The sequence below is a fragment of the Colletes latitarsis genome, chromosome 9 (genome assembly GCF_051014445.1).
Source record: "Colletes latitarsis isolate SP2378_abdomen chromosome 9, iyColLati1, whole genome shotgun sequence".
In the NCBI taxonomy this organism is placed as follows: domain Eukaryota; kingdom Metazoa; phylum Arthropoda; class Insecta; order Hymenoptera; family Colletidae; genus Colletes; species Colletes latitarsis.
This window is the reverse complement of record NC_135142.1, coordinates 28,752,112-28,775,378: the sequence shown is the minus strand read 5'-3', so window position 1 is coordinate 28,775,378 and position 23,267 is coordinate 28,752,112. Positions and strand designations below refer to the sequence as shown.

The 23,267-nt window shown below is 33.7% G+C and overlaps 2 protein-coding genes and 1 long non-coding RNA gene across 8 annotated transcripts; 2 read left to right on the top strand and 1 right to left on the bottom strand.

Annotated features, from left to right (window-relative positions):
* Positions 1–55: 55 nt before the first annotated feature.
* On the top strand, positions 56–8,306 carry Put (activin A receptor type 2 punt). 4 transcript variants are annotated; one of them, XM_076773172.1, is made up of 10 exons: positions 56–801; positions 1,472–1,650; positions 1,803–1,980; positions 2,050–2,204; positions 2,306–2,685; positions 2,772–2,958; positions 3,020–3,157; positions 3,233–3,364; positions 3,567–3,744; positions 5,408–8,306. In XM_076773172.1, exons 1-10 carry the CDS (start codon positions 750–752, stop codon positions 5,485–5,487), a joined length of 1,659 nt encoding a protein of 552 aa, XP_076629287.1. In that variant the 5' UTR covers positions 56–749; the 3' UTR covers positions 5,488–8,306. The 4 variants fall into 4 exon arrangements, with proteins under 4 accessions (XP_076629287.1, XP_076629288.1, XP_076629286.1 ...); XM_076773173.1 differs by having other exon boundaries at positions 57–801; positions 1,460–1,650; positions 2,050–2,189; XM_076773171.1 differs by having other exon boundaries at positions 57–801; positions 1,460–1,650.
* An 892-nt stretch (positions 8,307–9,198) lies between these two features.
* On the bottom strand, positions 9,199–21,562 carry LOC143345770 (uncharacterized). Of its 3 annotated transcripts, none has more exons than XM_076773167.1 (13): positions 19,043–21,562; positions 16,046–16,196; positions 15,751–15,964; positions 15,355–15,450; positions 14,794–15,031; positions 14,408–14,709; positions 12,695–14,336; positions 12,348–12,634; positions 12,151–12,256; positions 11,708–12,050; positions 11,391–11,631; positions 10,426–11,300; positions 9,199–10,031 (listed from the first exon to the last, which is right to left on the bottom strand). In XM_076773167.1, exons 1-13 carry the CDS (start codon positions 19,221–19,223, stop codon positions 9,860–9,862), a joined length of 4,848 nt encoding a protein of 1,615 aa, XP_076629282.1. In that variant the 5' UTR covers positions 19,224–21,562; the 3' UTR covers positions 9,199–9,859. The 3 variants fall into 3 exon arrangements, with proteins under 3 accessions (XP_076629282.1, XP_076629284.1, XP_076629283.1); XM_076773169.1 differs by having other exon boundaries at positions 11,397–11,631; positions 19,043–21,561; XM_076773168.1 differs by lacking the exon at positions 15,355–15,450.
* LOC143345775 (uncharacterized) lies at positions 16,286–17,679 on the top strand. Its single transcript, XR_013080310.1, has 3 exons — positions 16,286–16,694; positions 16,828–16,993; positions 17,071–17,679. It is a non-coding gene; the product is annotated as an uncharacterized LOC143345775 (long non-coding RNA).
* Positions 21,563–23,267: the final 1,705 nt, after the last annotated feature.

Here is a 23,267-nt window from a genome sequence, read left to right as displayed (position 1 = left end):
TTTATATAGTAATATTTATCTAGTTTGTCTATACTTTTTTACTTCTTAATTTAGAGTAATAACAACATGCAATAACACAAAAGTGCGTGTGCTTTTCATCTATTCTCTAGTTTCCTAGTGCATAATTTAAAATTCAACAAAAAAACAACGCTACAAGTTGTAGATGCAGTCTTCAGTTTTGCGTTGACGTCGTCATTCTATCGCAATCCATTAGTTTATGATCAATCCTCCCGTGCGTTTGGCACGTTCTTTTGCGAGTTCGGTTGATTTTCACAAACTTTTCGGGAACCTGTCGCATCGTGGGCGTGCTTCGCATTCGTTAAACTCAACTGTTCGTTAATTGAGATAACTGTGATCGGTTAAAAGTGACCGGAATCAAAGTGTTCGAACGGTGAAAAATAACATAAATCCATGGTGTCCGCGTTCCTGCACGAATGTGGGAGGGGTGAGGAAGAGAGATGTGTCGGTGGATGAATTACTACAATTTGCTTAATAGCTAATAGGACTGAATTCTTCTTTTCTCATTTCTTAATTTGATGCGATTTCAATCTCCTCGAGAACATGGAGCCATAAACAACTATTCTAAAAGCAGGCACATGCGATGGTGCGGATCACGTAGAAAATAACCCAGATGTGACGGCTAAGCGCGAACCCCGGACCTTGCGCACCGAAGTCCGGTGTTGTAGCCACATCTCGCGAACACCGTGCATCTAGACTTTAAATTTCTGGTATGCTTTTACGATCCGTTCATGATGTCCGCATACGTGACGATACTGCCATATCTCATCCTAGGATTGTTAGGTAATTGCATGTTCCATTATCTTCCGTTTGACAATTGCATCCGCAACATAAATTATTCGCTGACGCGAAATCTTCCTGGAGATTACGATGCTATTTCCATGCCGAATGCATTTTAAATCGTCACTAAATCTTCTGCATTCGATGGACCGATATTTTGTTTTGTGTTTACAAACGTAACTCGTTGTCCGATATACGCGTGGAATTTCGCTAAATATGCTTTCAAACAAAAGAATAATAGTGGTATATATTATTATTAAGTGTGATCGGCGGTTATTGAAATGAAATGCTATTTTTATTTGCGTTATCGTGAAAATAACAGTTCCATTATTTCTAAAACGACTATTTTTTTAAATGAACACATACAGACTTGGATGTTATTTGAAATATTATTTGAATCTTTCTATTTCAAATTTTATCCAGCTCTGTATATGTATAATAAAATAATTGAAATATATGTGGTTCTATTTTTTCATTTCTATATATGAATTATTTAATACCAATTGTAAGCAGCATTTATTACAATATGTATGTATTATTTATTATACATTTCAGTGCTATTTAACAAATTATTTAATTTCTGCAACTGAAAATTTTATTTACATAAACTGTAACTGACATCTTTTAATGTTAGAAGGTTCTAAAGGATTATAATTTTTAGGACCTATTTTAGGACATGATGTCAAAGGTTCATCTGTTTGTGAATTTTACAATGAAACATTATGTACAGAATCCCAGCAGGAATGCTCGGGAAGAGAAGAATGTGGTCCTCATGACCCAGGCAAAAGAAACCACTGTTATGTATTGTGGCAGATAGATAATGTTACAAAAAAATCTATAATTAAATTAAAGGTATAAATATATACTACTAATATAATATTCTGATAACTCTGTAATACTACTATTATGCATTCTGTATTACATTGTACCACTTTGCATCCATTTATAATGTTTATTTTCTAACTTATTGCTCTATCATTGAAAAGCTATGACATAACTTTCAGGGATGTTTTTTGGATAGTAATGATTGCTATGATAGGCCACATTGCATTGAAAACAGTGCAGAAAGGAAGAAAGAATTATTTTTCTGTTGCTGTGATGGCAACATGTGTAACCAGAATTTTACATGGGATCCTCACCCAACATCTTCTTCTAAACCTATCCAACCTTCTGTTATACGTGGTATGTATTTGTGGTAAATAATATATAATCAGTCTATATTCCTGATCATTGAGTAAAATCCTGTTTCAGAGTCAGAACCTGTTCCAAACACAGAACAACAAATAATAACACTTGTTTTATCAATATCAATACCTATGCTCCTTCTTGCTATCATTTTACCATTTTTATATTGGTGCTATCGACGTAGAAAGTTGGGATATTTCAACGAGGTTTGGAAGACATATGTACATAATATTAAATTATTAAACGTTATAAATCTTTTGTTTTGGTGTTATATTGTCAACCACGTGTGGCATGTAATCGTAATACAAAGTAAATTTTCTAGGTACCCACATTAGAACCTCTTCCATTGCCACAACCATCTCCTAATTTAGGATTACGTCCAATTCAGCTTTTAGAAATTAAAGCTCGCGGACGTTTTGGAGCAGTTTGGAAAGCACAATTGAAAAATGAAATTGTTGCAGTTAAAGTATTTCCTACACAAGACAAGCAGTCTTGGCAGACTGAACAAGAAATTTTCAAACTCGCACATATGGATCACGAAGATATATTACGTTTTATAGGCGTTGAAAAAAGAGGAGATAACTTGCAAGCTGAATTCTGGTTAATTACTGCATACCATGAAAAAGGATCGCTATGCGATTATTTAAAGGCAAATGTTGTTACATGGCCTGAGATGTGTAGAATAGCAGAATCCATGGCAAGGTAATGCCTCAATACCTATTTCACAAATATTTTATGCATTTGAGATTAAATACAATTTGATATAACAATGACTTCAATGTTATCAGAGGTTTGATGCACCTACATGAAGAAATACCAGCCAATAAAGCAGATGGATATAAACCTGCTGTTGCTCATAGAGATTTTAAATCGAAAAATGTTTTGCTTAAAGCTGACATGAGTGCCTGCATAGCAGACTTTGGTCTAGCATTGATATTTCATCCTGGAAAACCTTGTGGTGATACACATGGACAGGTATGTTTATCGTGCGCTTTATTTAATAGATAAAACTCGATTTGCATCCTACTGCTTTTAGGTTGGAACAAGAAGATACATGGCACCAGAAGTTTTAGAAGGCGCAATTAATTTTACGAGAGACTCGTTTTTACGAATTGACATGTACGCTTGCGGACTAGTGCTTTGGGAATTAGCTTCACGATGCACCGTGCAAGATGTAAATGTCCATTTACATATTTAAAAATTTTTAAATATATTAAATGTTACATTATACTGTTTTTATATATTTCAGGGACCAATTGGGGAATACAGATTACCATTTGAAGATGAAGTTGGTCTTCACCCGACTTTGGAAGATATGCAAGAAAGTGTTGTGCATAAAAAAGAACGGCCACTCATTTTAGAAACATGGCGTAAACATCCTGTAAGTAAACTCACATATATGGCATTTTTATTTTTCGATCTATCAGGAAGGATAGTATTGTAATTCGGAACTATTTTGAAAATTTTTTTTACGGAAAAATATGTCTTGAGTCACCTTGACCACGTTCTGACTATTAAACACAAATTTGTACGTTTGTTAACACGATCGCGTCTAAACGGCAATTTCTCTATCACTTTCTTAGGGACTTCAATCAATTTGTGATACAATGGAAGAGTGTTGGGATCATGACGCTGAAGCACGTCTTTCAGCGTCTTGTGTAATGGAAAGAGTTGCTACATTGAGTAGGACGCTTGTTTTAAATTCTTCGACGTTAATAAGAGTTGATAATACCAACGAGACTATCACCACTAAGGAATCTAGTATGTAGTTAATCTACGTGTATTATAGCCTTAGTTACATTGCACAACCATTTTCTGTATCATAATTTTTACATATACATCAATGAGGAATGTTAAGATATTGCATGTCATTTTTTAATAATCATTATTTGCTTTTATCCTCGTTTTTTATACAAATTTTATTTGAAACTAACGTAAACAATTTTATGATCATCTAACATGTTCGTGGATTAATTAACAAAATATGAAGTAAATCTATTTTTACAATGCCATTTTTATAATTATTGTTATTTATTAGAGGTTATATAACACATTTCTGTATCGTTCATATTTAGAATATTTTGATATAAATCATTAATGTTGTTTACACTTTGTAATTGGTGTTGCAAACCAAGTATTTAGCTTTTTTGTACATTAATAGCCTTATTACTTAGAGGTACGAAATGTAAAGCATTAAATCATATGAACTCATAAATGAAGGATTAATAGCATGAAAGACAGTTCTGTTACTAAAGGTTCCTAGATTTTTATCTTCTAAAACATTTATGTTTTACACGTAAATTTTGCTTAATTGAATATACAATGCAATTACAACTACTTCCTCGTGCATGCAGTATTACCGATCAACAGAAAGTTGAGATCTATACTCTTTATTTTATATTAAAAATACTTTCATTTTAGTACATAAAATGGAGATAATATATACACTGCTACAGTTTTAACGTGAAAAGTTCTCTTTTTTTTTTCTATATACGGGACGATTACATTCCTCATTGATGTCAGCAACCACGCAATGATTGTTCAGAAATAACAAAATGGATAAAACACTAGCCAAGTGAATTTCAATGAATGACTTTTATCTGTAAAATCGTATCATATGTGAATTGTTACAAAGATGACTCAACAACCTTATACAAAGTACCTGGTAGGAACAGTCGAGTTAACTGATTGGAAGCCATGAGGAATTTATTAGGATTTCGCGCGAAATAAATGAGCTATTCCGATTATTTTGCATTTTGTAATATATAGTATTTAAGACGACTAGTTTACTTCACGGAACAAGATGTTTTCCATGAACTTCTCTTATTTAATTACGTTTTCACGTTGACCGAGGAAGCAATGAAAATAATACATATTGAAAGTAAATTCATATATTTTATTCATATCGGAATATGATTTAATCTATATGAATGTATAGCTATAATAAATGTAATAACTTCGTCTATTGATTCTTAGTACTGTACATTATGAAAATTCACATTGGAAAATCAAAATTGATGTTGCATAAGAAGAATTCATGGATTATATTCGATCATGTGAAGTAACAGTCTTCCTTTTACATTTTGCTTCGATTGTGCTAGTTTCTTTATAAACATATATAATTTTGTGAAAAGAAGATAATTCTCCAATTCGTATACACATGATCTAGCTTCAAAACGAGTCTTGCATCCAATGTACAATGGATATGTAAGGCCCTGAATACGTGATTATTATATATTATTTATGTATTAGTAATATTTAAAGAAGCGGAGCATCTTGCTTGAACCAGCTTTCTACAGTTCACATAATATAATTGTCTCAATATGAAATATCTGATCAAAAGCGTTCTTATCGTGTTCATTCAATGTAGTATGCTTTATTTTAATTTTTTTTTTAGTAATCGAGTAAATTATTTTCTTTTTAGCATATATGTATAAATGTTCAAATAAGCTTAAATTGAGTGAATCCAATAACCATTGGATATGGATAACTAACAGAAGTTGACAGATTTAATGTTTTTTAATAATAGTTTGTACAAGTTTTTGTCAAAACCTGTTCTACTCTATCAGTACTGAAAAGATTTTGTGCCAAATTTATGTTTTCTCAATATTCTTTCTAAAAATTTAGAATTGTACATTAAGTTTCAATGTCCTTCCAACTTGTTTATGTTAAAGACTGCATAACCAGACTGAATAAGTTTAAAAAGTATTTGAAAATACTTCACCTAGTGAATCTGTGGCAATTTTACTCAGAAAAAAAGATGATCAATATCTCTCAGTATTCTATTACTACTTCATAGATATTTAAAACACTTTGGAATATACGCAATTTCAAAATGGAGTCATTAAAATTTAACGGTCATTTATCGAGCAGTCAATAATAATATTTGAAAACAGACATACCCACGAGCGCCGGTCCTCGGTTATGTATCCACTAGTTGCATATCAAAATTCGACACAAAAGTACGCAACCGATTCGATCAATCATCTGTCGGTTCTTTTTATCGTCATATTAAAAGAATGGCACGGCACTTCACTGAGCTAGTATGGACGATTAATGAGGAACTGAGAATATATCGATAGGTCGTATCGTGTTTCGATTTCGATACGCAATGATGGTACTGAAAAAAATCACACGCATAAGACGATAACTAATGCACCGTTTTTCATGGGAAATATTCGTGTTGAGCGAGTAGAGGAAAAAAGTGCTTGAGCTTCGATATTTGGTTTGGACATGTCTGCTTTAAAATGGTATCGTATAGAATTTTTTCTGGGTTGAAGTGAATATACATATACCATGGCGATTCAAGATGCACGTTTCGAATAACTCAGATTTATTTAAATTGTGGTTTCAATGAGTCAATTTTAAGTACACGATTTCTTTTACTTGCTCTGAATTCTCTTAAATTAGAACTATAATAACAAAGAAATTTTCTTTAAATTAGTGATAAATTGCATTATAAATACATTATAACAAACTTTCCTTGCTTGAGAAATGAGTAAGTCATTGGACTCCAGAACACTAAATTACTTTTATATAATCAAGAGGGTATAAATATACTATAAGCTGTGATAATAATTATGCGAATTAAGTGTTGTAATAACAAATAAGGCCTAAGTGTATTTTGAATATTGCCCATTATTTACAATCATAATTTATCAGAGCAAGTAAAAGACAGCAGGTTTATTTATATTTGATACTGGACTTAACAGTGCCAAAAGGTTAATAATATATGCACACATTAGAGCTTCTTCATCTTTGGATATTCATTTCTAGCTATGTAAGACGCATTGAAATCGGTAACGTGTACCTATTAATCTTTAATACATGATGTTATTAAATGATAAATTAACCCATAGTTGATTATGTAGTATTATGTTTATTTTATAGAAATACAGATTTTTATGTATGATATTCATCTTTGCAATGCAATATAATTATAATAATGTTAAGCAATCTGAGAATCATAGAGCACAGAGTTTATTTAATAGTTATCTTAAATAGTTGATTACACGATCTTGCACATTGGAATCAATTATGGGTTAATTGCAACACTATCTAGATTTAAAAGATTTTTGGACTTTTACATATCGAAAAGCAGAACAACTGCATCCTTTAAAAAAATTCCATTATAAATTTTATTTCATATATGTGCTGTATATGTTAAAAATTTAATTTGTAAAATTCATGTAATAAGAATATTCTAATCTCATCATTGCTAATTGTTGCACAATTCAAAAGGATTGTTGTATAAGAAGTTAGGAAGCAATGCATTTGATAGAAACATCAGTCTATTAAGGTACGATTTAAATATAAATAAAACGTTTGTTTACAATATAAAAAAAAATCTTTCGAATTTTATGGTCTTATATGTATATTGATTCAATAGAGAGCAATGATGAGGTAATATTTTGAAACTCCTTGTATGGTCGACCGCGCATATTCTTCCCACCTCCTAGTAAAATCATCACCTCCACCACCAATCAAGATACTTGTATAAAAAGAGTCTTATTTGGTGCGAGAGATGACTTTCTTTGAGCTGGTAAAAATCCGTGCTGCTGGATGTGTAAATACATAGGTAAATATACAAGTCATAGCATGCATACAATGTATCATGCCACATTGCTTGTCTCTTACTAAATCATATCCCATCAATATATATGGAAGTTAGGTTTTAATATTGACAGTACCATAATGGCATTCCAGTCACATATAATATACTGTATATTAATGTAAATCAATATTGTAATTTGTGACTTTTAGTATATACAAATTCTGACAGATATAGTGAAGATCTTGATTAAAAATTAGAAATTATTAAATACTTTAATAGTTTTCTATCATTTAAATTATAATTCTTTCAATTTTTAAATCTTGAACAAACTACAAAGATTTTTATTAAAAAAAAAAGCTAATTTTAATAATTAATTACATTGAGTTGCAAAAGTTTCCTCATCTTGTAAGATATAAAATACTTGTTAAAATGATGTTTGTAAATATGGTGAATGTCTTTTGTAATTTAGCATTAAAGCATCAAAATACTTCCAATTCCATAGTCGGTCTGATATCATACATAACATGTTATATCATTCAGTATCATTGTCTGTTTCTGCTACCATTATTGGTAAACAATTTTAAGCAATTGATTACATAGTAATTTTTTATAAAGCTTTGTTTAATCATGTATTTTCTTTTAATTACATCGTATTATAATATAGACTAACCAGATATGCTCTGTCTGCATCTAGTCTAATATAAAGGAAAACAATTGTAAATAAAATTTAGTAAGATGTAATTTAGAGATAAGACTTTTAAAAAAACAAGTAATTTCTTAATTATCGTTTAAAAATAATGTGACTCATAGCAATAGAATGTTCCTACGCACATTGGATGTAACTGTTTTCAAAATCATGTTACTTAATAACAAATTTTTGTAATAATGGCCTGATAAATTTTTATAGCACAAGAGTGCAGAAACGTTACTTTACGCTATGAATAAAATGTACTAATTCTAGCACATCATTTTTTTCATAGAATTGTATGAAAGATGTGTTAATTACAGAAAGTTCCTCAGAATATAAAATGATTATAGTATCGATCATAGACATTAACATTATACAAGAGGGAATAAAAAAGCGGTGCTTGAAAAATAGTGTAACATTTTTTAACATTCAAACATGTAGTATAACTTCATCTTTGTTTTAGAAACTAGCATTATTAATATGTTAAAAATGAAAACAAATTATCATCTGTCATATCATAACTGTTGTGTAACAACAGTTTATTTTTTCAATGATATAATACACAATTGCATAATCAAAGGCAAACGGAATAATAAAAGTTTTAGTTAGTCGGACAAATAAAAATTGATCTAACAACTTTGCTAGAAGTGGGAACATACTTAGAAAGTATATTTAGTACATGTGGACAGTTTAATTGTATAAATATATACCGACCAACACGTTTTTTTATTTGCCAATTGTATTAATAAAAAATTATATGCATTGAATACGCGAATGGTATATTTGCACGTCACGTTTCGTCGTTGAATTTATTTGCTGTGTATAAAATAATTAAAAACCATTTGAACGATATTTAAAAGTTCAGTGTTTCTGATGTTACACAACATTGTTTACAGTATATTCATTCATTTATTCGTACTACTCTCATATTCTAAATAAACAGGTTGCCTTACAGGAAATATACAGGGATGAATACAATTACAATTTTAGATTTTATTTGATTACACAGTATGTCGCCGCATACTAAAGAATACATGAAGCAAGTAAAAAAATGTGATTGTTGCGACCACAAGCGCGCGATGTAATAATTTATACATCAGATAAAACTAAATACAATACTCGTTAAACGTGCGATGTACGGAATAGATACGAATAAAATATAAGTTAAAACGGTAAAAATAAAATTTAACGTTATCGCACATTCGCATTAATAAACTTACTCGCCTATACACTATGATCACAGTTACATTCATAATAATTATAAGTTATTACATGTCATTATCGTCTTTATCATCATTATCATTATACTTTACTGTATATATGTACATTCTGGTTATAAATAGGTGTATGTTCAATTAATTAAATATAATCTGGTTTGAAAGCCTATGACTAGTGATACCTATTTACTTACCGATGATATTATGAGTGATAATACTATCGCAATTCGATATAAATGAAGCTTCAAACAATTACGAATAATTACTATGTCATAGATTAGAAACAATTCTATGCCTCTCATTTAATACACTGTACACATTTCCTTTGTCTCATTAAATATCTTCATAATTTTCGAAGTCTTATATAACATTGTTTCACTTAAATTATTTCGTTTTACCTCCACGTGAAGTGTAGGGCTAAGTCTGAATATTATACACACACATCCGCGGTACCAAACCTTTCCGATCACCCCTCGCACATAATAACCAGTTATTATCTACTTCCAAAATTACTTTCAGCTTCTCACCTTCACCAAATGCAAGGTGCCCATTATCTGACGAAATTCTGTGTGTAAGTGTGCGAACTTCTCTGGAATCGAGATGCGCGAACTGTTATTTTACTAATCTATAAAAAGAAAACAGAAGAAACAACAAAACGTTAAGCAATAAAGCTATGAACAAAAAAATTTTACGGCACTAAAAAACACAAATAACATGGGTAGATTCTACAAAAGCTAATAAATGCGAAATACATAATAAAATAATATACATAATTCTACTATTATTAACTATTGCTAATTTCTATTTTAACGATCTTCAGAAATTATTCATTCAATATATCTACTGTGGAATGAAATTTGCAATTAAATTAAATAATTTACATGCTAAGAATTAATATTATACATTACTTTATACTAATTTGTTTCATCTAGGATCTATAGATTGAAAATCATTTAAGAAAAATAAAATATCTCTGTTCTTACTTGAGTGGTTTCTTTGAGGAAGGATTTTTTGTAGTGGTAGTGGTGGTAGTTGGTCGTGGTAACGATGTAGATGCTGCTCGTCTTTGTGGCGACACTAAGTTTTTATCTTTCGACATTACTCCGTACGATTTGTAAGGTAGAGAGCTAGGTCGCGTTAAATGAGTCCGTGTTGTTCCTACAACCTCTTGATCCACTCTACTAGTACGCTTTGTTACTTCTTTGCTTCTTAATTCTACAGATTTTTTTGGTACAGTTTTTGTCGTCGAAAGCATAACAGGTTTTTTCAAGGATGGAATTCCCGAAACAGGGGACTTCGTATTCTTAACAGTTCCCGATACTGCACTCGACTGCTTTACTGGCGAAGTAAGAAGCCTAGGTATTTTAGATTTTCCTACACTCGTAGGTGTTCGAGTTGGTGACAAAGGTGACGATATTGCTGGTTGATTTTTCGTATCCTCCTTTCCAACCATTAACTCCCATTTTTCTTGAAGTTTCCTAAATTTCGCTTCACCGGATATATTTTCGTCATCGTCGGTTTTATTCTCTGGACTATGAGATTTTATAGATACAGGATGATGCTTATTTGACGCTCTGTTCAATGGCGAATGTTCTAAACTATCACTATAGTCTTCAGAATCTTCGGAAGTCAATTTATCGAGGGTGCGGAATACTTTTGAACCTATAGGATTACTTAAACGCTTTTTTACAGTTTCCATGTCTGGATTATGTGTATTGCCAGATTTATCGTCGTAGTTGCTATAAGTAACGCAAGATCTTGGACGTATTTTTCTTGGACTAGAAACCATTGCACAAACGTCCGTTTTATCAAATTGATGTTCCTTTGGAGAAATTTCAACGTTCCTAAAGTTCACAGTCTGTAAAGTATTAATATTATAATAATACTTTGATCTTGTGTAAGAAAAACTATAATAAAAAAACGTTTAGAATATTCTAAAGATACCCACACTTACAATATGATTATTTAAATTTCCGAAACTATTGTGAAGCTGACGATACTGATACAAAAGATCAAGCTGAAACGGGCAAAATGTGAGAGGATTTAAAAAGTACACGAGGGAATTGACAATTGCTCGTGCATTAGCATTGGCTAAAGCTCCTACAAACAAACTGTTATTATTATAATGTTTCCTTAAAATGGATTCCCTTGTACATAAGTATGCGAACCATGCGTCTAGAGCTCTTAAACTAAAAAAGAAAACGGGAAATGCATTTAGACTGTAATGATATATACGTACCACATGTGCCATAACATACAACTTACTTTAATAAACCAAATACAAATGCATGAAATTTAAGCATTCCTTCTGTAATAATATCTTCGCCATTAATTTTTTGTACTAATTCGTTCAATGTCTTAGTAAGTGGACCTTGTTGAGAAGATGCTTCAACCACCTGCCAAACACTATTTGCTATTGGTCCAAATGTAGAATTTAAATGTGGTTTTAATCCATCTGACATGATGGCATACAAAACCGGACATAAATTACTAAGACAAATTTGAGCACATTCACTTTTATCATTGTAATTTTGTCTAGTGCGGATAGATTCGCCATCCCAATATTTCAATAATAAATCTACTGCTTTATTTGCAGACAGTACCATTTCTGAAAATTTATTAATACAATAATTAAAAAAAAAAACTTTTAAAGAAAGTTTATTAATACAATAATTGTTTAAATATGCAAGGATTTTCAATATATTTACTTTTCTTCTCATCTAAATCTAATGCTTTGTTTTCTGGACTCGTATCCCTCCTTTCTTCTGTAAGTGCACAATGTTTAGTTTGTTCGTTTGCATTTAAATTATTGGGCTGGAATAACGAAAGGTTCCATGTAATATGCACTTTGATGTATGCAAAATTTAATACAAAACAATAATCTGAAACTTATGCTTCAAATTACCTTATTATCTAAATATTTTTTCCTTTGGTTTACAGCAAAACTGACAGTCTTTTTCTGCGATTCTATCATATCGGGGGTTTTGGTAACATCTTTATTCATTCGGAGACCTAAAAACTTTCTTACATATGACCTTAATTTAACGTCAGGACCTTCTGTATCTCCGTCGCTACTTTGCGATGAGAAACCACTACGTTTCAAATATTCTTCCAATTGCTTTACATCATCTTCACTATTTTCCAAATTTTCAGTCTCTATGTCTCCTGTACTAGTTGTTTCATTTACTCTCTCTGTACAATACAAGAGAATATGACTAAACTATATAAAATAGCCCATCAATTGATACATACCTGTATGATATCTTTCTTCTGCTTCATCAACATCTTTTTCCGAGTCAATAATTTTTCCACGGCACAACAACTGTAAATCATTGTTCATATAATATGGCTCTTGTAAAGACATTCGTTTATTTACTTCGGGAGATTGATCTTCTATTTCTTCTACATCTCCCATTTCAAACATGCTATATCTTTTATTTGCAGGAACCTTATTCTTTCTTAAAATACTTCTGGGTAAAGGTGGTCTTGGTGGCACTTTTCCGCTACTAAAGTCAGATTCACGATCTCCATGTGGTAATGAAATCGATCGTTTCGGAAGAGACGGGCAATTTGTTTTTGTCTTACTAACTTGCCTAAGGATTTTTTTATCGTTACTTACTAAACTGGCCTCGGAACTAATACTATCGTAACGGTAAAGATATAGTGGATTAGTTGTATTATTTGACGTCTGTTGGTTTGTTGAAGAATCGGTTAATATCGTAGAAGAACCTCGATATCCAGAGGATGGCTGCGTTGCTGTACTACTAGTGGAGGATGAGTTATTTGGTATGATTTCACTTAGGGGGCGAGTTTTATGACGCATTGGAGGCGACAAACAAAACAGAGGTTTTTTCATTTCTTCGTTAATATTTATATGTCTTGAAACTTCTGGCACATCGTGCAAAATTTTCTTGTACTCAGTAGGCAAAAGGAATGTCAATGACTCCCAGTCTTTAACGTGAGAGAATCCACGTTGACGTAACGCATCTATGTCATTACACGAGAATGGTCTACCAGACCGACCAGTATGTTTCCAACTAATTTTATTTTTTCCAAAGCATTGCGGTTTTAAGGCTACATTATTTAATGTTGTATCTTTGATATTGAGAAACGATAAGTCAGGTAATGCATAATTCGGATATACAACATAAACTGGTTTTTTATTAACAATTGTTTCTTTTAAAGATGGATTTTCTTTTTCTGCGGGTGTTGCAAATACTAAAGACGTTTGAACTCCATTATCCTCCGTTTCAGCTATTGCTTGAATGCCTGTAGTTTTGCAAATTGGATACTTCTTTTCTAATGATCGAATCCATGCAGTTTTTCGCTGATGATCAAATGTGTTAGGAATGACATCGAAACTGTTTTGAATATTGTCATTATCATGCATTAAATCCGATTTTGACATGCTTTCTGATAATTCCTCTACAGACGCGGACGATATCATTTCGTCCTTTTGTTCGTTGATTACCGATGAATGTTTTGGAATGTCCTTAAAACTGTCTTTTTGATTCTCTATTTCTTGATTATTGTGAAGATCACCTTTGACCCAATTAATAGAAAAGTCACCTTCTGGAACTTGACATTTTGAGGTATTATTTATATTTTGCCGTTGTATTTGTGTGTTTGTATTAGTACCACTATCACTAGCACTATTGCTTGTAGGCCATCCATTATCGCTAACAGAGTCTGATTGATCCAAAGTAAGACTCATTCCTTCTGCACTCATACTTTTTTGTTTCATAAATAATTTTACAAGACTTAAGTTCTGTAGTTTCTTTCCTGTCGAATTATGTTCTCCACTGTCAGAACTCTCCTCATTCATAGATCGACTCATTACAGATCCTGAACTCTGTAGTTGTTGTGCATGATTATTTGACTCTGCAGAATCAACCTGTTTAAAAATGTTTAAAATGTTAGTAAACATTTAATCTCGTGAAAATAGAGGATTTCTTTGAGACTTACAGAAAAATTGAGAGGTATATTGAGGTGATGTAATTGAGTAGCTTGAGTTAAATCTGGTAAACTCTGACTTCTCTTATTTGTCCCAGACATAATATTTCCGACACCTTGCAAAAATTCTGGTATTGTGTTGTTATTGCCTGAAGGGTGACGCGTCATAATTTTGTTCACAGAAGAATGTTTCAAATTGCTCCATGTAGTATATATTTTAGAATCAGAACATGCCATTGATAAATCTAATACATTTTTCAAATCTGTATTTCTGTTGTAGTATATTTCTGCTGCTTCGTAATTTTTTTGTTTTTCTGCAAAAAAAAAAAAAAAAAAATCACCACTATAATTATATCCGTTTAATACTATTATACATTAGGAATCATTTACTTTCATACCTTGATTTTCAAAATCTTGAGAGCCATCCGAGTACATTGTAATACTGCCCTCAAAAGCAATAGTATAGTTGTTTTTGTTGTTTACTTGGCACGTGAGTAACATGTCTTCACAGTCCAGAGAGTCGACGCTGTAACTACCCCCTGGTGGTAGCACGGGTGTCTCTTTTAGAGGAGAAAAGAGCAATGACGACTTGCATATGGAAATTGTGTCGGTCGTTGAACAGGCTGAATCTTCTCCCTTCAAATTAAGATATATTGTTATTATATTTCGTATGTTAATGAATTATTTACCATGCATTTTGCAGAACTAGCAGAGCTTATCTTCATGCATTGGTTAAGTGGCAGAATTCGTCTGATTAGCTTAAATGTTTGTAACATCTTTTGTGTTTATTACATAAACAAATCAGTTTAAACTCATTTCCTTCATTGGCCATGCAGAATAACTGCAACCAAATTGCATTTTATATTTCATATTAAGCAAAACTCAAGTCCATATAAATACTTTCTCATAATTTTTAACGCGGGACAAAAGGAATTTAACGCTCACAGCCATTATCATACCTGGCTGCTAGTATGAGGGCTGATAGATGTACCGATGTCAAGCTTTTCCATAACAGATCCAGATATACTAGCATATCGTTCCCTTTGATAGTTAAACTGCCGCGATAACGGAATACAGAATATATTTAGAATAAACTATTTATATAATGTAAAAAAGAAATAGGGAATTCATTATACTACTATAACAAGGTATTGATAATTATTTGGAAATTAAATATCACACAGGATATGTATTTACAGACATAAGATACTTCCTAAAAAAAATTCATCCCAATTTATCAATGCATTTGTTTGTAAACTATCCATGATAATCGTAATTTTTTAACAACACTGATAATATTCACTGTAATAACAAATTATAAAATTAATAATAAATTTAATAATTCATATATTTACTTCGGAATGCTGAACTGGATCTGTGCACATAACTGGCAATGCTGTAAGCAAAGTATGAATGTCTGCTGTTCGAAAGCTTTCCATATCAATTTCTGCCAAGTTAGCATCCAGGTTACGGGCAAGATCATCATAGTAACCCAAATCTTCCCGGGAATAAGATGCAGAGAGTGAGGACAATACACTAGGATGAACATGAAGTCCTCCATCTCTGTAACTAAAATTTTATATAGAAATATTAATATTCAGGTTTATAAGAAACTAAACATATATCTATTTTAAGTTACTACAAAATTACCCATAATCAATAAACCACTGATATTCCACATTGTCCTGCACAAATTCAGAACCAATTAAATTATGTTGTATAGAATCTGTTGCAGGATTAGAATTGCAATCAGATCCTGGTGTTTGTGGATCTTCCATCACTGCAGCCCCTTTGCCTGCACCTAAAACATGTACAATATTAATAAACTATCAATGGATCTCTTACAATGAAAAAGATAAATAAACAAAGAACAGATTATCTCTTACATACACAGTGCATTCTCGAAGTTTTTTAAACATGTTTGCAAATTCTGGCAATGTACCATTATATATATTGTATTTTATGCGTTGATCACAGTTCATGACAGAATTAGTATATACATGTATCGAGACTTATCGAGATTTATCGAAATTTATCGAGACACCAAGCTGAATTTTATACGTTAAAATTATTTGTCGATGTAATGCGTATGCAGTGTCAGTGTGTCGTAATAATGGGCAAATGACATTTTTGTAGGACTGCAGAAGAGGAATCACTGAATTTTAGTTCGATAAAAACACCGATAACGCACTGATAAGGATATCAACATTTTCCATTTCTCTGTGCCCGTAGAATGTTCACGATAAAGTAGAATTGTCAGCCAATGACGTCAGGCTGAGGTTATGGCGGACGTATTTGAGTAAGTGCGCCCGTGTTCCGTATCGGGAATAATCAAGGCTGCGCGTCATCATAGCACTCTTAAGAGGGCGTGTTTAAGGTTAGTTGTCACGTAATAAATAATTAATTAATCGATCGGAACATGTTAATTTTAGATTGGGCAATCGGTGATGTTGAAAACACACGTGCGATCTAGAATTATCTTAAAGCACATTCTTCGAAAGATCATCGAAACAAAGCTTGTATGTAAACAATCTCTCAACTAATCTAATACTCTATTAATCGATTTATCACATTAGATGATAAAACACTTGACGCAAGGTATGTATGATATGTTTCAAACAATATCAACATATTATATTTAATCAGCTTCTAAATTTAATTATAAATATACGTAGGCGATTGAATGGTAAGCAATATTATAAAATTATAGTCTAGGAACATACGATGTCATCATTCTTGCGTTATAATTTATGGTTAACAATAAGCGGCTCGGTAAACTCTGGTAATACAAATTTAATTTTAAGATAACGTTTAATTCGTTTTGTTGTAAATAACAAGTATCATATCAAAGAAAAAAAAAAAAAAAATTATTTCGAACATGAGTTATCAACTGTACCTCGAAAAATTCTTTTCCATCGCATCGCCACGGTCGCTTGGATCTTGTTCTACGGAAAATATTTACATTTGATAAATGTTAACCGAAAACACTCATGCTCGCGACCATATGGCGACAACTCTCCCGTCACTCATAGTTAGAAATTCATTTTAACTGCGCCTATGGAATACGATTGCTCATGCGGCGCATGAGCATTACCGATCCAGCGTAAAGGGTGGGCAAAAGGAAATCGGATACAACATGCTTGAATTAAGGTTACGATAGCGACACGCTTGATAGAAGATTTCTTCTGTCCCTCATCAAAATACTCAAACTGAAAAGGAGCACGAAATATTCTTGATGTATTTAAAACGCAACATTCATTTTCTCTATGGAATTAACAGTAGTACACGCATAAAATCTGCGGTCATTTTAAATGTACAGTGTCGTGCGTAACTTTCTAGAGTTGCACTGTATTTAGAAAAAATGACAAGACTTAAGTGAGAAATTAATGTTCGTTGAAGGTAAAACATTAATTTAAAATACATATATACGGTGAAAGTACCATCATATTTGTCATCAAATAACCTTAAATTACGGAAAGTGGGGGTCTTGAAATAGTACAAGGACTTGGCACTATCAACTATTTAACGCTTTAATCTAGTTTTTAATATTATTTTCCAGGTGCAACTCGAGTGTCTCTAAGTTGAGAAACATTTAACATGATTCGTAGTACGAACCACAATTTGACGGAAGTTGTTGCATGCTCGATGGTTTTGCTATTAATGTTTGGTTTTCTTCGTTGAAGAAAAAATCTTTCACGATGTTTCGTTTGCAGTGTCGAGGGTATTGGATAATTTTAGCAAAGCGTAGAAGAAGCAAGGGACGCGGGGAAGGAATTGAAGAGCCAAATTTTGCGACTCGACGAAAATTTTACGCGTGAAGCGGCGAAATATAATCTGCGAATACTTGTGCCAAACGAACCGGTTCGTTTGGTTTGTGCGCTTTGCAATTTTTCGGCGAGACAAGTTAAACGTGTACGTTTTATTTAATCCGAAAGAAGCAAAAAATGAGTTCTTTCTTTGTTCCTTATACAAACTGTACATACATTGCTTATCAGCGTTTCTATGTATTGGGTATGTTTCAGCAGATGTCGTGTAAATATTTCTCGGATACCGAGTGTCTAAAACACTCCTATCGAGCTGTTACCCGAAATAGTAAGACATTAAGCCGTTTCTCGTATACAGCTGCGAGGGAGAAGTCTTTTAAAATAGGAAATATTTTTTACTCATAAAAGAAATTTACGTATTATAACTTTACCAACGTTTGAAACATTTTGCGAGTACAACGAGATCTCAAAATGCATTCCCGCATGAAACTATTAACTACTTATTGCCTTTGCGTGTCTCCCCCTTGACACATCGCGTCTATTAGCAATTGGTAATAAGCACATCCTTGAGCGGAATAATATACGTACTCTCCTAAAGCTAATAATTAATGCGATACGTGCATAACATTAACAACGTGTATAGAAAAAGGGTGAACACGAAGCACGCGCAATATGTATATTACAAGGAGAAAAATCGAAATGACGGGGCGTTACGAATTAAGGTATCCACACTGTTGACAGATTATCTCTCTCTAAATCTAGTACATATTTGACAAACCACTGCCGTGTACGGAACGTTCAAAGATCGGGATTAGTTTTCGGGACACAATACGATGTTAGATATTTATCATAGACATAAAGAGTATTTATTGGGTACTCTTACGGTTGTATAGAAAGCAATTGCATTTCTCATTGGGCCTCCGGTAATATTTTCGTTCCTGTCTCTTGCGTTTGCCGTAGTAAAGATGTGGCGATCGTGCAGGCGCTTGCAGTGGTGGGCTCATACGGCCCACAGAGAACTCTGCTATTTTCATGATGACGCACAACAAAAGCACTATCATCATTTGTCAATGTTCAGTGTTTTGTTATTCTATTACGTTACAACATAGTAGTAACGCTTTCACAGTGGATAACCATTAAAAAAAGTTCGGCGAATGTTTTTAAACACGTACGTCCCGTGGTTGAAGTGGAAGAAAAAGAGAAGTAAAATAATATCACACGAAGTTTATCAATCGTCCAAACGCGAAGACACTAAATCTGGTTCGTCCATCGTTTTAAAATGTTCACTTTTCATTATTTCAGACAGCGAGCAATGTACATTTACCACTTCAAAGTTACATCACGGATGCGAAAAGTTCCCGCGTTGCTCTCGTCTCTCGCGACACTCTCGTACATGAAAGAAAGACGTTTGCACTTTGACGAAGGAAACACGCGCGAAACAGCGTCGTTTACTCCTCTGTATTCCAGTCGATGACACCTTTCAACGATCCCTTTGTTTACAGCACAGTGCTTTGCCTTACGATTTACGCCTCCGACAATCAAGACGTATTGTGGCTGAACCCACGTTTTACTTTTTACAGATCGAAGGAACTTCGTCCATCTATAGAAAGTTTACTCGAGTATTGACAATGATGACGAATATTATATCAATGAGTTGAACTTATCAGGATGTTTCATCGATTACACCGAAATCGTAATCGGACATACGTAGACTATGCTGGTTAATCAAAGATACGGAAGGTCAAAGAGGAAGGAAGACAATAGCGAAATGTATTTTTGGCGTCGGTCTAATATTCTACGTGACAATAGTAATACTAGTCGTTGCGTCAGCAGACGCGTTCAACCGCCTAAATTGCAACAAGTGGCGAACCAATTGTTTCGAGTTAATCGAACGTTAAGATAACGAGGGTTCGTCGGGCCGATTAACGCGTTCGAATACGAGCAGAAGATAAAAATTGTTCGAATACTGAGTCATACTGTCGAGAATTACGTTAATCAGGCCTGCGGGTAATTTTAATTCGTATTGAATTTGGATTAAAAATACCAAGAAGTCGATTCTCAGTTTAAAAATGTATTTTCCAGCAAAGATCGATAGGTTCTATTTTAGAAACGAAATGTACGCGCGACTCCGCAATCGGAGAAAGTTAAGTACACGCAACATGTTTATCCATTCATAGTCTACGGAGTATCGATAATATCGAACGATTTATCTCGCCGGCGTGATAGTAAACAATGAACGGTAAACGCGACTCGTCGCAGTAAGTGCGCGCTTAACGAACTTATCGGTTGCACTTTACGAAGAAGAATATGCACGAGGCTGATGAATCGGAATTAATTTTCCCCTTTCAGTAAACGAACGCAGAACTATACGATCGCGATCGATCGTCGAGCGTGTGGCATTCAAAAAAGCGACAAACAATTCCTGTAAGCCGATAAACATGCGGATGGCTTGATGCGATTCATCGATCGAAATGTGGCGAACCTGTATGATGTTTCACAAAGGAAGAAGCTTTCCGCGTGAATGTACACAACACACACTAGTAAAAAAATGTCATCGGTGCACCGGATGCACGCGAACTCGTTTATTCTGAAATTGGTTCGTTCGCTGGCGAATCACTGGACACCGATTGCACGGGACTTTTCCCTGCGACGTGACCACTTAACGCGACACTCGACACATCGACGGCTTGCTTCTCGATCGCAGTCAGGATAGATAGCTTAATCCGTTTGACGATTATAGGCACGTTGGCCGATAGGCACACGATTTTTCCACGTTTATTTTGGCAGAATCAGTTTCTGGACCGCGGTCTGAGTCAGACTGCCCTAACAGCACGCGTCCTGCGCGGGAGAGCGTTTGCACACGGCACGACACGACGCGGAGTTTAATCTCTATTAATAAATACCCGCTCTGCCTCGGCCAGAATAGAGAGCAGCTCCACTGGCGGCTCATTGAATGCATACGCAGTGTTTCATATCGAAGTTTGTACGAACGCAGGCCAATTTCGCCCTTAATTAACCAATTTTCGATCGAAGCTTGGAGACAGGACGTTTGATCGAAACGAAACGAACGCGTTGCAATCGAATTTACGCTTGAAACGTTGTTCGGGTCTGTCTTAATTGTTGTACTGCTGTTTTTACCACTATTTTTTTTTAAAATTGGTAAGTTTGGAAGAAACTCGGTCACTGGAACGAGTAGGTACTAGTTAATCAGGGTAATGCTTCTGATTTGAAAATACGTTCGGATCGATTCTTGGATTAAACGTTAAAAATAACTTAACGACGTTTTCGCATGCACGAGGGCAGAGCTAAAAAGACTTTGAACCAACAAGTGAAGTTCGGTAATTGATACACTCTGAAAAATCAAAACTTTTTGCAGAAATTGAGATCATATTTTTGTATAAATCTTGTATAACACTCTTATCATTTTCCATCTGATCTGATTAAATTCAAAAGTTGTACGTCATTTCTTTTGGAATCACAAAATATCACAAAATACGATAGACGATAACCGTAACATTGATTTAGTTAAACCTAGTTGTACGAACAAGCAGAAGGAAGCAGGAGGTCGAAATAATCGCGTTTGCCACAATCGCATTATAGGGTTTTCTTTGTAGTGCTCTGTAAATGACTCTGGACAAAGGATATGCCGGAGAACCACAATGCAGTCACTTATAAGGGCATAATAATGTATGGAAAAAAACGTCGCCCCTATACGAATTGATATTAAGGGAGTAGCCAACTACCTTCGACCTTTCTTTTGTGGATGCTAAAAATATTCGTAGTAACGTAATCGTAAAATGTACATTAAAATATAAAGGAATTCTGGATGTAACGTATCACGAAAAAAGTATATAAAAATTATATAAGATGTAAAATGTCTAACTTTATCTTTCGAAAATTGATGTACACTTTAAATAGGTCGGGAGAAATATAAATCTTGTAAATGTAAGCGCAACTGAACTCACCAACGCGTTCTCCGTTGCCGTAGACAATATCTGTCGCCAAGGCCTGAAAAATATTATCGAGTTATTAATTCCGTTGGTCAGAGGTTTGCCAATATTTCTAACGTCGAGAAGCAGGGAGTAGAATCAATCTGTTTTTTACTATTTCGTGATACCGTACTAGAAGGCTTTTCGGGGTTCGTATGATGTAATCATACCTCAATATTTAATTCGAAACGACCCTGCTAAATAGAAGATTGATATAGTCCGTAGGTGTTTTGAAAAGTCAACTTTTTTTTTAGTACTTTCAATTATTCGAAAATATTTTACAACGCAACATTCGCATTCTTAAGCTGTTTCGTGTTTCGCACGTTATAAAACGCGGTGTTATTTTTGAACCTCTACAAGTGAAGCGAAACAGTATCTTCGAAAGAAATCGGTGCATTTCCTCTTCACGACTCAAGAGCTAAGATAAATATCGTCCAGATTGATTTGCCTATCGTACGAGTGGAAACGTAACATTAAGAAATTGGATATACGTACGTAAGAAATAATTAGAGTTTGTAACTATCAAATTACACCACGTTATACCGACACTGCATAATTTTTCAAATGTGACGCAGTTGTCTCGTTCGTGAATGTTAAAAACGTGTATCGACACGAATAGCCCTATTCATTGGGATGAAACAGTTCCGTTTTCAAGGGTTTGTTAGTCGGAAAATGTCCGCAATAAAACTTCGTTAGATATGTAGGTTCTTCTGTTGCAATTTCAAAACGCATTTTTCTTTCCACGGCCCACATGGCTTTGTTCCGTTCTTTTTTTCCTGTGGGTATATACGGTATATCCATATAAATCTCAGCAAGCGAATAAAGGCGTCGAATTGCAATTAGCTTTACAACGATAGTACGTGTATATGCAACTGGAAGTGATTCTCAAGCTGTTTTGCAGTTGCAGTCACACAAAACCCGGAGTGGTTCGAGGAACAAGGTCACTGGATCCCAATAAGAGTTCGTATCTAAATAAGTGGAAGATGAATCATTCTTGATACAATTATCTTCCACGCGTTCGACTTTCGAAATTAATCATCGTTACCTCTAATTTACTAATTCAAGGATGTACGAATGACCCGATAAACACACTGGTAGAAGCATCTATTCACTGCATGA

Excerpts from the sequence above, each read along its gene's own strand:
- LOC143345770 (XM_076773167.1), bottom strand. The coding sequence starts at position 19,223 with ATGATGATAGTGCTTTTGTTGTGCGTCATCATGAAAATAGCAGAGTTC. Across the intron at positions 12,257-12,347 it reads AAAAATATTTAGATAATAAG|CCCAATAATTTAAATGCAAA; the intron begins GTAATTTGAAGC and ends TCGTTATTCCAG. Across the intron at positions 11,632-11,707 it reads TTTGTATTTGGTTTATTAAA|TTTAAGAGCTCTAGACGCAT; the intron begins GTAAGTTGTATG and ends TTTCTTTTTTAG.
- Put (XM_076773171.1), top strand. The coding sequence starts at position 750 with ATGATGTCCGCATACGTGACGATACTGCCATATCTCATCCTAGGATTG. Across the intron at positions 802-1,459 it reads TCTCATCCTAGGATTGTTAG|GACCTATTTTAGGACATGAT; the intron begins GTAATTGCATGT and ends TATAATTTTTAG. Across the intron at positions 2,686-2,771 it reads ATAGCAGAATCCATGGCAAG|AGGTTTGATGCACCTACATG; the intron begins GTAATGCCTCAA and ends CAATGTTATCAG.